Consider the following 14,547-nt stretch of genomic DNA (forward strand, 5'->3'; position numbering starts at 1 on the left):
ATATTTGCTTCAAAGCTGTAGAATTTTGTTGACAACCAGTTAGATAAATGGCAACGTGTTGTAGTGGCGCAGTAGAAAACACAGCCCAGTAAACTTGCTGCTCAATGTGGCCTCTGGAAACATTAAATTTATTTCACATACTGATAGCTGCTGGTCTAAAGTCAGGTAGAATAGTTCAAAGGCAGAAAGGAAASAGAAGCAACAAGGAGGCAAAAGGAAGATTTGCCACACTATGCAATTGCGTGTGTTTTGATCCTGCTTGTAAATGTCCTGAACAGCCAATCCAGTCTRCAATGCTACGCTAATTAGTAAATATATTAATTAATGCTTGACTTGATGTAGAATCCAATATAGAACAGCASAGCTCTGAGTTCATATTTGGCATTTTCCTTAAATTTGCAATAGCCCTACAGTAGCCTGCACTCTTATAGTTTGATAAAAACAGCTGTATTTTAAGAATATTTCCTGCATAGTTGAGGGAAAAAAAATGCTGCTTTTCATTAAAATGAAAAACTGAAGCACTGCCCTGATGGAACACGTATCTGTTTTTTACTCCCAACAGCTGAGTATACAGCAGCACTCGTTTTTAAAGGTTTATCAGTGACAGATGGCTTTTTTTTTTTTTTGCCTGATAGGTGTGATTGCAGCAAGCAGGTTTGTTCTGTGCCCTCCGGAAGGGGGGACTCCTCTAACTTTCTCTTTTTTCTTTCGTTAGAAGCCAGATGATGGTTTGAGAGCTATTGGCAGTATCAAAATAATTTGGAGGCACAAATGCTACATTCAAATTTAAATTGAATGCATCTTTAGGTTGTTAGTTTGTTTGAGTAAGGTAAAATTGATCATATTCCATACATAATCATTTTCACTTTGACATGGAAAATTCTTTCATTCTGCTACATTCATCAAGAGTTTTATTCTGTATGCTCAGAATTATGGCAGTGATTTTTATTTGGATTCTCTCCTTTTCCAAGAAATAATGCAGTAATTTCAGACCACAAAGTACAGGGTAGTTGTATCAACTGCTGAATATTTCAAGGTGGATTATCAGGCCTATTGCTTAGGTAAGGCCTGACTTCTCCTTTGCAATGCTAGCAACAACAGCAAAACACTGTGGAGAAAGTGGTGATTGAGCTCACTTGAATTTGGTCCCACTTCTGAGCTGAAGCTTTCCCTGTTCTTTACATGTACCTATTTGACACTCTTTTCAAAAGGGAAAATGCTCTGTAGTCTGATTAGCATATGGGTTTTTAATATAGTTTTTTTTTTCCTATTTATTTGGGTAATTTCAACTCAAGGTTAGTGGGAGTTCACAACACCATTTAGCATAATCTTTTCTTCATTCAAAATTGATATAAATAATTCTGTAAGGTCATGACAGAGAGCTGAGCGAAAAATGAGTAGAATTCTTTGATTGTGGTTTTGGGGCAAGAAGGGGAAATAGAAAAATATATTGAAAAACAAAGGTCAGCTCATGATGGGGTCAATGCATGAAAAACTGCACAGAAGTATTAGTGCACCAGAGCCTCTGGGTAGGGTGTACCTGGCTATTTTGCTTAGTGTAAAGCAATATATTCAAATGACTTAGGGGTCAAGAAATTTACACACACACACACACACACACACACCCCAAAATGATGTTGGTGCTGAGTATGAGCTGAGAGCAAAGGATGCCTCTTTGTTGTACCTTCTTTCTGCTCTGTAGCCAGGGCAAAGGGAACAACTCATGCAAACACAGCAAGGAACTGCAAAAATATTCCTCTCTTGAAAAGAACTGGCACTGGCATCTGGATCTGAATAAATTAATAATTCTCATCTATCTATCAGTTTTTCTAAATTACTGAAAAAATATTTTTATTTAAAGCATCTTAACTTTTTTCAGCAGTTCAAAGGAACTTTTTTGTATTATAATTTTTTCATTTGGATTTAATATAGATGTAAAAGATCTTTAAAGTGGAATGTTTAACCATCATCATGAGTATCTATATAATTATTACAACTGTAATAAACTCCTGTAAATTGGTCTATCAAAAACACATCCACAAGGCATKAAGAGTCTCTGTAGGTCATTATTAGGGATTATGGACTGGTTTGGCTGGTGACAGGCAAGTGGCATGTTTGATTTCTTGTCAAAGCAGTCGGTGATCCCAGCGAAGGRCTTCTCTGGAGAGCTGGCTGATACACATCAGTGTTGTGGCCAAGGTTCTGCTCTTGCTTAAAATCCTCTCCTTCCCGTCCATTCCATGTTTAACATTGTAATTTCAATGAATATTTCTGATGATTTTAAAGACATTTAAAACAGAGAGGAGAAAACATGCAATTTTCACAGGATAGGCGTCAAGTMATTTCTGTCGTAAGTGGATTTTCAGTTAAACGTCCTTCTCATTAACTATGTTGACTTTTATTCGCTATAGATTCAATTTTATTGAAAAGAGAACTTAAAATATTTTCTGTTCTGTTTTTATCCATTAGACAAGAGGGACTTGATCCCTCAAAGCATTAGTAAGCGCGGGCAAAATCTCCCAAAGTGTCAAAGTCCTATGCAGTGTTCCTGAATTCCTTTGATACGCTGAAAAATTTTACTGCATAAATATAGCTTTGAACACACAATTAGCCCTATTAAAATCAGGCATGTGGTTGAATAGGTTTTGAACCTAGTAGCTGTAAAGCTTATTTGCTGCCCAGTGCCGTTCTGCCTAAAAGCAGTGGGCTCGGATGGGGCCATCTCTAACAAAGACCTTGGGGGAACAGGAGTTGGGTCGTGCCCTCCAAATGTCTGATCTCAGGCACGTGGCGTGAGGAGAGGAGCGTCTGTGTCTGTCCTGGCTGCTCTGTCTCATTGCTGGGCAGCTCAGCGGTGGTCCTGGTGCCAGCAGGCTAAAATACGGAATAAAAAGGAAGTTCCATCTGCATGTGAGGAAAGGCTTCTTTCCTGTGAGGGTGACAGAGCCCTGGAACAGGCTGCCCAGAGAGGCTGTGGAGTCTCCTTCTCTGGAGGTCTTCRAAACCCCACCTAAATGTGACTCTGTGCCCCGTGCTCTGGGTGTSCCTGCTGGAGCAGGTTGGACTAGATGATCTCTAGAGGTCCCTTCCAACCTCAACCATTCTGTGATTCTGTGTGAAATCCTCTGCAAAGTATTCACTAATGAAGAAGGGCAAGTGGTATAGGACTTAAAATGCAATTTTGAATTTATCTTGCTTTCTTGATTCTTGTATTTTTGCTGGTGCTCCTCTAAGTTCAGTTATTATATTTTATATGTTTGATTTTTTGATAGGGTAAACTGAAGGCAGGATACATTCCTGAGCAAGTATGATTCTAAAAAGGAGGAAAAAAACCTGTTTTCATCAGGCCTGTATGCGTTATGTGGCATTAACTTTGCATTTTACTGGGCTATGTAAACTTAATAGCCATGTGCATTTAATAGGCATCTTTTGAGCCTGAACCAGTGAAGTCTTATGGTTTCTTCATGCATGTTTCTTGATCACTGGTGCCTATGTTACCGAGATATTTTCATTTCCATGGCATCAAAAGCAAGTGTTACGATGTAAATAAATATGAAATTAAATTCATGCTGTTTGTCCAGTTGTCTGTATGGCCGATTTTGATGCTTACAGGTCATCTGGAAGAGATTGCTTCTCATCAGCGTTGCAACAGTTGTTGCAGTGCTGTCTTACTAACCAGTTTAGAAAATGGGTGAAGATTAATTCTATTTTTTCCTTTTTTTTTTTTTTTTTTTTTTTTTTTTTTTTTTTTTTGTTTAAAGCTGAAAATAGAAAAGTCTTAAATGAGCAGGAGGTTGAGATGTGTCTCATAAACCTTTTGGGAAATGATAATGATGAAGTCAAAGCTGCAGCTTCCCAAGCAATATCTGCCATGTGTGAGAATTTAGCTAGCAAACGAGCGTTTGGACYCCAGGGTAAGTAAGGTGAGAAGGGATGAATTTAGAATCTGTGCTTTTCCTTTTGTAAGGAAGCATGTTATTATTTTGCAGATTGTCATGACCTGTTTAAAGCTTCATGTATACAATTCCTTTTTTTTTTTTTTTTCCAAAGGGATTCCCCAGCTAGTACAGTTGCTAAGCAGTGACAACGAAGAAGTGAAAGAATCTGCAGTYGTAGCTTTAGCTAATTTGACAGCAGCCAGTCCTAGTAATGCCAGGTGAGTCTGTAATAATCAAAAGATTAATTTAAACACTATTATGAAATCAAATGATAATACTTTGATTAAAAAAAGTACYTCATGTTGTTCTCATCCTACAGTCAGGTTTATCTGAGTTTGTTTGTAAGGGCCATTTTGGTGTTTATGAGTCATCTGGAATAGGTTGCATCTCGGCACTGTTGCTCTCTCTGCTAACACTTGCTTTATCAGGGGATGGTATGAAGCACGTGTAATAGAAGCAGAGATATAAATCAGGATTTGAAGAGAGCACATGAGAAAAATATGTTTCATAATATAAGTCATTTGATGTTGGATATTTTTGAAAATCCCAAGTCAGTAAGATGCTCTTTAAAAGTTCATGTTTCATGCAGTTTTTTAAATTATTTAAACTCCTTTTTGCTTGTGATAAAGATCAAATATTCTGATTAGTGCCGGCACCGTCTTCCTCTTTCTTATTATTTTCCAGGTAATAGAGATACTCGCACTACATTCCCTAAAAACAACAAAAAAGAGTAACTTCAGTATCCAAAATAATTAACAAAGGAAGATTATTTGGCCATAACTGTATCAACTAAATTCTGCTGTCAGTTGCAGAGTTCTGTTATCTCAACTCTATTAAAAGTTCCGTTCAGGGAAAAGAAACAGAGCAGTTTGACATATATGAGCAATCACACRTAACTAACAAACCATAAACTAAAATTCCTTAAAAGTTTCCTGGAATATTCTCAAGGAAGTTGTAATCCATTCGCAGGCATTCTTTGAAGTGAAAAAAAGTAAAATAACTCACCAAATAAATTATTTGTTTCAATGTATTGATTCAGCTCTAATAGTCGCCAGTATTCACTTAATGTTACCAGATGGAGCCATAATTTGACACAAGAGAATAATATTCTGTTCTCAGATTCACATAGTAGATTTTTTTGTCTGATATTCTGCTCTCCTCATGTGCATGACTTTCCAGTTGGTGTCAGTGGGAGTTATATACACATAAAAAGAGAACAGTGCTGGAGTCCAGGGGTCAAACTTCCAGCTCAGCTACAGCTGGTTTTTGTAGTGCAGCCCTTGGAGGCTTCACGTTGTGAAAGGGGAATCTCTGGAGAGCTTTGAGCTGGTGCAGCAGCTTATGCCAACTCATTCAGTTCCTTTTGCCAAGGAGATAGTCAGGACGTTGTTTAGCTCACCTGCTAGAACAATTCCCTGAGACCTGGGGCAGGAAAAGAGCTGTCTCCGTCCCTCTGGATTATGATGGAGGCTGCAGTTGTTTCTTGCAGGACTAGGAGTCAGGAAATTGTAAGGGTAGCTTACATACACTTCCCCCTCCCTGCAAGGCTGCTTGAAGTACAATATGGATGTACCAGATAATCTAATCACAGGTCTTCTGTGAAGATCAGGAAGCAATAATTTACGTTAAATATGTATATTGGATGAATGCCATGTGACTGTGTAATTACTTCAAAGCTTCATTTCTAAATCAAAACCATTACTAAGTAATAGATGAGTCCAAGTGTGACTTGGAACTATAAATTAATATATAGAGTTGAACCCTCAGCTGATACAAATTGGTGTAGTTCCAACTCACTAGTRGAGTGTCTGGCCCATATTTATTTTATATTTGCATCATTGAGAAAAAAAATAGTTTAGAGAAAATGCATTCCAGATTGAGTTACCATAATCATATTTAATTTGGGAAGATTTTCTCTGTGTGTCTTGTAAACTATTGAAAATAAGCGTGTATGTACTGAAGATTCTGATACATGTTTACAATGATGTGACTTCTCTGTGTAATTACGTTGACAATATTCTAGTCCCAAATGGGACAAATGAAAGCAGAACCGTTTTATTGGTTATGTATTAGATTCTTGTTATAAGCTGTTCCAGAATATTAAATCATAAAGCTGGTAAGAGTATGTAAACCTTATGCGACAAAAGCAGCAAAACAGCAATGTTAAAAGGGAAAGACTAGAATTACTGCAAATATGGTTTCACTATCTCCTGGCCAGCCAGAGCACAAAACTAGATCCTGATGGGCTCAAATACCTGCATTCGCCATGTCCGCATGGAGGATTTTTGCATGAATTATATTGATTGAAGGATGTATAGCTTGCCCTTTCACTATGGACTGTATATCACAGAATGTAAACAGCAGGCAAGGCAGTGCACRTTTGCTGGAGGCTGTTCTGATTAGGGATATTTGATCAAGCAGTATTGCTTGACATTAAAAAAGCCATGCAGTGCAAAGCAGGCTGTGCCGTGAAGGCTCCCGCACRAGCTGCCTGGGAGGCAGGAAGGCGCCCGGGGATGTGTGAGAGGCAGCAGTGCAGGCAGCGGGCAGCGCTGCCCCCACTAACGGGCATTAACCTTGACCTTGCGGGACCTCCCCCAGCAACGACCGGCGCCTCCGTCCCCACTGCACAGCCCCTGGCTTCTCAGGGTGTTGGGAGAGCGGGGGTTCGGTCACCGTGACTGTCGTTGTCACCCGTCCGCCAGCAGCCGGGTACCACCAGCCTCTCATTTCACACAGGGCCCCAAGCACCCCTCCCTGGCAAAGATCTATCCATCAATCAGGCAAACGCTTGGGATTCTGCAGGATTTTGACCCAAATCTTAAGCCTAAGGATGCACGATCCCAGTGCTCWCTGACTTTGTGGCTTGCTGTGAATCATGGATCCACCAGCTGATCTCTACCAGAAAGTGTAAAAGTTATTGTAAATCACCTCAGAGAAATTCCACCTTTTGAGTAGGTGCCGCATGTCTGAAGCTGTGTGACGTTTTCCTTGGTAACACAATGCTTTCCATTCACAGGAACAGAGCAGTGTAGGAAGAATACAGAGGTCAAATGCCTCGTTAATTTTAAGATTCACACTCTTAAGTGACGCTTTTATCAGAATTTTATCATAATGTTACTGTTTTACTGGTGGTCTATGCTGATGATAAAGTCAGTGTAAACAAGGAAATAATCGGGCTATGTAAAAGTAAAATAGCAAATTATGGTGCTGTTTAGAATCCCACATACTTATTCTAACACATTTTGATTGTAAGGAAATGATTTTGTGATGTTACTCRGAGAATCTGTAGCCCCTGAGCTCTTCTTTATATCTTCTTTATATTTGTGTCAGAATTTGTTTCCGTACATTGACTTCAGGGAAAAGGGGAATTATGTTCAACTAGGAATTTGTGTCCACATAGCATTTTTTTAATCCACAAGATTAATTTGTCTTATTGAAAACTGTATGTAGTTATTTGGGCAGCAGCATGCCATTTTAAAGAGTGTGTGAAATCTGCCTTCTTTTGATGTGTCCAAGCAGCAGGAAATGCAGGCACGGTCACTTCAGTGGTAAATATTATGCACAAATTGAAAAATTATGCACAAATAGAGAAACACCAGTGCCATCTATTGGACGGAAAAATAAATCATTCTGTGCTATAAAGTTAGCTACGGAACAATCTTGGCTCTTTGCTTATGCTTTGCTTTTTAAAGTATCAACAATTATTTTTGCCTTTTAYGTAGCTAGAGCAAGTCAATAATGGTAAATATAAATATAAAATGGTATTAGTTAGAAGTAACATACAGAACTAAGAGCTCGAATGTGAAAGTTGGTCAGGCATTAGCTGATGTGACCAGTTCTTCAGTGCTGCATTAGCATGAATGCCGTTTCTAATAACTGTCTTCATAAATCTGGAAATGTATGAATTCCTTGCATCTGTGGGAGTTACCACTAATGAAAAACATGTGCTCTGTAATTTAGGGCTTTGTCCTGGACATGAAGACCCTCTATCCTGCTTGTCAGGAGTTGTTTATTTTAAATACAGAATTTGTAGCATGTAGATAGAGTTTGGTCTGGGGAAAGGCAGGACGGGGGGGTTGTTCRGCAGTCCCAAGGGCTGCGGGGAGCTGTGGTACCCGACGAACTCATGAGCTGGGCAGCATTTTCCTGGGAGTTATAATTAGTGTCATTTCTCTTGTTTGTAAGTAAGGTATCAGAATTCAGGACAGTAAAACATCATGCCCCAAAAACATGAGGTTAAGAAGCTTGATGGTTTATGATTTTCTAATTTTTTAAGTCTTCGCAGGACTCAGTGTACCTTGGCACACCAGCAACATTATATCTATGTAGGTAGTCCTAGGCATCACGACAACACCTGAAAGGCTTTTTGAGTCTGCTCCAGTGTATAAAGATTTGCAGATTTGGTCTTTGGAGGCTTGAAACTCATTGCTTATGGACAGTGCCCATTGAGGAGAAAGCGAGTAGTTCCCTTGGCTTCAGTGAGGGCGGCATCTGCTCCAAACTGGAATTCATGCATGGAGCTAATGACCCTGAATACATCCCTGGTCCTCCCTGTGTGCATGACGCCCACCGTTAGGGAGAGCCTCCTTCATAAAAGGGGATTTTCACCACCTGATAGCAATTTTTATTATCTTTATGGAGGGCTCTGCTGTCAAGGAGTACATTTTAAAGAACATCCTGTTCTCTTACATTTCAGATTTTGTTACTATTACTAGTCAGTAGTGGCCTGCCCTTACAATTAGTAACAGATAAAATGAGGTCAGTTTTACTTCAGTGTTTTGTTAAAGTGACAGATCTGTCAGAAACAGGAAAACTTAAGCACAGCTCTTCCCCTTCAAGACTTAGGTGGAATCTAATTCATGTGAGTATCAATGTTGAGGTGAACATAGGTATGTGACTATATGAGAATAGACACAAAAATGCCTAGTATATGAGTGTGAAATTTTAAAACAGACAGAAATAGTAGTAATTTGTAGTATGGGTTTTCTTTCTTTTTTTTTTTNNCTGATTTAATCCCTGAAGCGGGGAACTAAGGGCGGAATTCCACTAGCAATGTTGTATAAAGGTAATGTGTCTTAATACTGACCCCTAGTGACAGAATCAATTTTTTTTTTGAGCTACCGTGCAAGGTAAAGGGATTTGGWTGGGGTTTTTTTGTGGTTTGTGTTGTTATTTTTTACATCAGCGCCTGTTCTGCACAAATACAAAGAGCTAATGAATAGATTCCTCTTTTGGCTTCCCTTTACTATGCATCTGTAGAGAGACAGAGGCTTTCCAAAGAGAAAAGACATCTTGCTCTTCGCTCAAGAGACACAAGCTTTGAACACCATACTAGGAGACTGTGGTTTCTCTCTACAAGAAAATTATAAATGTCACAGTGAACTGTAAGTTACATAATGCCCTCCATTAAAAACTTACAATAAATATCTCCATCCAAAAATGGCAGAAAAACTGAATCAAGGTCTMATGTTGTGATGTTGTTTAGAAAAGGGTCAGCACTATGACTTTAACATCACATCAAATGAATGACAGACAATTTATGGACAGTTTACTAAATCATCCACTGCTGGCAGGTACAAAATATTTCATTCAACCCATTGCTGGTTTTCTGTCCTTGATTTGTGAAGGTGTGGTTATGTGGATGACTACTTATTTTGATCAATCTGCATGCACGTTGCTGCCAGTACAGGTTTTCTTTTTAGCCCAAAAAAAAAAAAAAAAAAAAAAAACCCTCTATGCAATTTTATTTATTTATTTATTTATTTATTACCATGATGCCTATCCAGAGGTATAATAAAGGAGACCAATATTATGTATTCATCTGTATTTGTTTAACACAAATCTCATGTCACAGTGTCTTAAGGTGCATCATGAGGACCAAACTGTATACAAAGCAGTTTTGGACAAAAAATAGAATACTTCTAAATTGTGGCAATGTTAATTGTATGGAAGAAAATAGCAAAATATTTTGGATTGTGGCACCCCCAAACTCTTGCAGTATGATTACTATTTTTCTTACCTGTAGAAGTTTGGAATTTCAGTCAGAAAATGTGTGTTGTCACAGGTAGTTTCCCAGAGTGGATTTCTGTGGGATCAGATGAGACCTTTCCTCCCTTGAATGGCAACTGGCAATAAGATAAGCCTGGGAAAGCAAGCTGTTTTTTGCATAGTGGTGCCAGTACCCTGATTTCTCTTGATGGTGTCCCCTAGGATGACGTTCAGTGCTAATCACTGTGGTGAATTATAGCAACAGTTATTTTACATTTTCAGAAAAAAATAGTGCTCCTTTTGCATGCATGTTTCATTTGTAACATTTCTGTAATGAATACAATTAAATACATATTATTTAAGTATCCCATTTAACTTATTTTACTATACTATAAGTCATGTATTCCCTGTATATATAAGGAAATGGCAGATTTATGGTTGTTTCTTAGAAGCTCAGTTCTGTGCTGCTGTGAATCTAATCTGTGCACTGACAGGTTAGACACATTGACCTGCATGTGTTATCTAATTAGAGGCTGTCGTGTGCACAAGGGGATAAAATCAGGCTTTAAGGAACTTTAAACCTTTAAACTTGCAACCTCCATGACGTTATCTTGATGTAGAATTTTGTGTGAACTCCCATAGAAATTTTATTTGATTTTTGAGATTTGATTTTGATTTTTAAGGGGTAATTTTATCCCTTTTAAGGGGTAATTTTATCCCTTTTAAGGGTAAAAAAAGGACATTCCCTTTTAAGGGATAAAATTATCTAACAGTTTCACCACTCTGAATCACTGTATGAGCCTGAATATTCAGCAGGGCAAAAGAGATTGCTGGCAGCAGAGCTAAGTTACCAGTTGCCCAAAAAAGACTCATCCAAAAGTGAAAGATGGGATCCAGCTTCAGAGAGTGAGGAGCATTTGCAGAGAGACAGGCTTGGGACAATTTAGTTGTCCTTCCCCATCTGGTATTCCCAAAGCAGAAGCRAAACCGCTGGAGAAATCCCTGTGTTGAGTGGAGCTGTTGCAGGGACCTCCCGTTGGCTCTTTCCTTCCTTTGGTCACACCTCCGCCAAAGCTGCTCCGGCAGCTCCCAAATGTTCTCCGTTATTTTCCTCTCTCTTAACAATGTGGATTCCAGACTCTCAACATTTGTGCTGGATTATTGATTTTTTTGCCTGCACTCTTTTTTTGGATCAGCAGAAAAGAGAAAGGGGGAAGTGTCTTTTTCATGAGCTTATTTTAGCTGAAACTGAATGGGATTTTAAGGAGCAAAAAGGCTTTCTTGGTGCCTCTCAAGCCTTTCTGCTGATAGTGAGAATGTCAGAAATTCTTCATGAAGATTGTAAATAGCCTTAGATATCATGAATGGATAGTTCATTTCCAATGCCCCTGCAATATTTTAAACTAGATAAACTGCTGTATTATATCTGAGATCTTTGGAAACTCTGTCAGATAAATTTAATGATAGACATTGGAAAAAGCCAGTGCATCTCTAAATGAGAGTCAGCTATTACAGTTTCTGTCAGTCCAGACAGTTTAACATTCGATGGCTTTCAGAGCATGAGATTTACTGAGTTTTTAGTTTGTTGATGTTTTAAGGGGGTACTTCTCTTTAAAAAACAGGAGTTCTTGGAATTCTTGAAGAATGAAATGGTTTGTTGATATAATCAGTATTTTTTCCTGCACAAAGGAGCCCCAAATTATAGATCAGAGTCCCTTGTGCCAGATTCTGTTACTCAAAATAATCAAATTAACATTAATTTCCATTGCATAGTGAACAAAACGGAAATAATGTGAKCCATTAATAAAAATACAAGTGGCAAAATACAACCGTCAGTTGCCTTTGAAATTAATTAAATCCCAAAGTGAAATTTTGGTAAATGTAGAAGACATTTATTGAACGTGACTATTCTGATGGTATAACAAGGTAAATGGAAAAATAACAGACTAGTATATTTAAGAGATAAAAAGGAATATACTTCATGAGGTTTCCAAACTTCAGGTTATAATGTTCTTGTTTTGGATTTTGAAGTTACACTGCAGTAAGAAATTAAGTAAGAAATTGAGCAGGATCGGAARTGCCTTGTGTGAAGATGAAGTCATACGATTGAACACAGATAAAGCTTGATTTTTTAAAAAAAGTGTGTGTAATTAGATGCATAATTCTTATGCATRATTTACATGCAATTATGTATGAAAATGAGATATGCACATGCATAAATGGCTAGCTAAGCACCTCACACACAATCACAGTAATTTTCACACAAATTAAACATGCAGTTGCAAGTACATTTGGAAAATGAAGTCCATAAGGAGTCCAGTGGCCATTGTGAGGAGGTAGAATTTGATTTTTTTTTTTTCTCCCCCCAGGGCAGAAATCGTGTTTAAACCTTCTCAAGGAGAAAAGGAAAGTAAACAGCATACAATAGAATCAAAATAGACTTTAACATAAATCACTTTACATTCAGAGGTGTTGGAAGGAGAAAAGAACATACAAAAGAACACACTTGATCATTGGTATGAAGCCTCAATCTTGCAAGTGTTAATTAAGCAGAGCTGAGCACAAACAGTGGTGTGAAGCTGAGCCACTCCTCTTCCCCTCTGACCTCCCCTCCATGCGAGGTTGCTTCAGCTGAACTTAAGCAGGTTAAAGGGGGTTTTGAGGAGCAGTCTCAATGGTTTCTATCAGATCTTTAAAGAGTGATACTTGTTTTCTCCATTATGCTGAACCTCCCTTTCAGGGGAAAAAAGAAAAAAAAAAAGGAAAAAAAAAAAAAAAAAAAAAAAAAAAAGCTAGCTGGACCATTTCCTATGCATTACCTAAAAAAGTAAATAATTCATTATGTGTCTTGCCAAGGCTTGGAGGCTTTGTCAAGGGCCAGGGCTATTTAGCTTGATGTCAAGCCAACAGAAATGTGGATTTTGCCCCAGAAAGCTTACAGCCCTAATAAAAGGAGGTTCTGTCTGACTTTTACTGATGGATGTTTTCACAGTACTTGCAACCTGTGTTTGAGCATCCCTATTGCACCCTCAGAAATTAATGAAATATTCAGTTAAATGAAATGCACATGCATCCTCATCTTAACCACCTAAAAATATTATTCTTATGAAACATTTGGTTAGAGTTTTATTGTCTGTTTTGAATATTTCTTTTGCTATGGATGAAGAAAGCATTTATTTTCCCCTTCAGCATGTATTCTTTGAGTCGTGAGCAATCTTTTACAGAATTTTCAGGTAAATATCTTAATAACKTCTAAGTTAAAATGTATGTTTAAAATTAAACCCTTAAAATTAAATATTTCATATCAGACCATTTAATGCTTGCTTTTCCAGTGACGCATGAGAAAAGTATTTTAGGTATTCTTGAATTATAGGCATTCGAAGCAATTCAAATGTGACCAGAATTGTCCTGTTTCACTAAAAGGAATAGTTACGGTCATTAGGCTGCTGCAACTATGTCCATCTATACTGTTGTATTAATTTGCCTAATCATTTTCCTCCATGATTGTTTGGGGAACTTGATGTGTTTTGGAGCTGTACACAACATGAAGGAATAAAATAGGCTATAGATTTATGCAGTTTGCTCCTTTGACTCCTTGGGAGCACTAATGAAATGCATCGTACCTATAGGTTATGTCAAACCTTAGGCCACGTCAGTGCTGGTAGAGCCTCTTCCTTGGACCTCTGTTCCCTTGTACACTACACAGTGGTTATGCAGTTGCGTAGCCCTGTGCAAGATTGAAGGGGACAAGACATTTGTACTTAGCTCTTAATGCTGGATATTCTAACACCTTAATATCTTGAGTATATTTCTTCTTTTAACCGTTTTCTGGCACTACTGTGTGTTTGTAGCAGCTGGAGCTTTATGGCCCAGCTATGGACTATGGGATGGGAATGGGCTGGACTATGGATTGCCCATTCCTCSTTTTTCTCTCATAACCATTTCTGTATGTATTTCTGTTAGTAGGATGCAGGCTTGCCCTTAGATGTTCTAGCCCCTCTTAAAATCTGATCCTCCAATGTATTGATTACCTTCAACTATCATTACTTTCTATTGTGACTTTTAACATGAATTCTTTTAGGCTGGAGATCCATTGTGTTGCTTGATGAAGCTATAGAAATGAAACCATGATTCAATATGATTTTGCACTAAAGTAGGAAACGGGATTAAAATAAATATGTATGATCTTCTAAATCAGTGGTTCTCAACCCTTTTGAAGCTAAGTGGCACTTGAGAAAATTGGCTGTGCTCCGTTCCTCRCTGAGGTCAGCGCTGAACATAAGGAGCTAGAACCTTTTTCTTTTGTTATGTATTTGTATACTTGCTGGGTTTGATGCAAATTATAGTAAATCTGCTTATAATGTAATTGGCTACATCTTTCAATTCTGCGTATCCTTCCAGAATCAGTCTATTGAGAGCTAAATATTTATAAGGGTGTAGCCTAAGGGGGCCTACATGTGTAGCATAGTAGTAAGTCCAAGCTTTGCGGAAGTGCTGGATATGCTACATGTGAGGCACAGGGGTGCAATTCGTGTCTGTGGGTCTGTTGCATAAATCCTGAAAGGACTGAAATTCATTCCCGTATATCCACTGTACGGGAAACAATTCCTCTCCTCTC

At 38.2% G+C, this 14,547-nt stretch overlaps 1 protein-coding gene across 1 annotated transcript in view; it reads left to right on the forward strand.

Annotated features, from left to right (window-relative positions):
* The window catches only part of ARMC3 (armadillo repeat containing 3), a 54,970-nt gene that overhangs the window by 21,898 nt on the left and 18,525 nt on the right, over positions 1-14,547 (forward strand). Inside the window, exons 10-11 of the mRNA XM_026039483.1 lie at positions 3,762-3,914; positions 4,051-4,156. Of these exons, the coding sequence (XP_025895268.1) occupies positions 3,762-3,914; positions 4,051-4,156 (259 nt within the window). The remainder of the gene's footprint in view (positions 1-3,761; positions 3,915-4,050; positions 4,157-14,547) is intronic.

This window comes from Nothoprocta perdicaria, unplaced genomic scaffold, assembly GCF_003342845.1.
Source record: "Nothoprocta perdicaria isolate Ctin4 unplaced genomic scaffold, notPer1 scaffold_23, whole genome shotgun sequence".
In the NCBI taxonomy this organism is placed as follows: domain Eukaryota; kingdom Metazoa; phylum Chordata; class Aves; order Tinamiformes; family Tinamidae; genus Nothoprocta; species Nothoprocta perdicaria.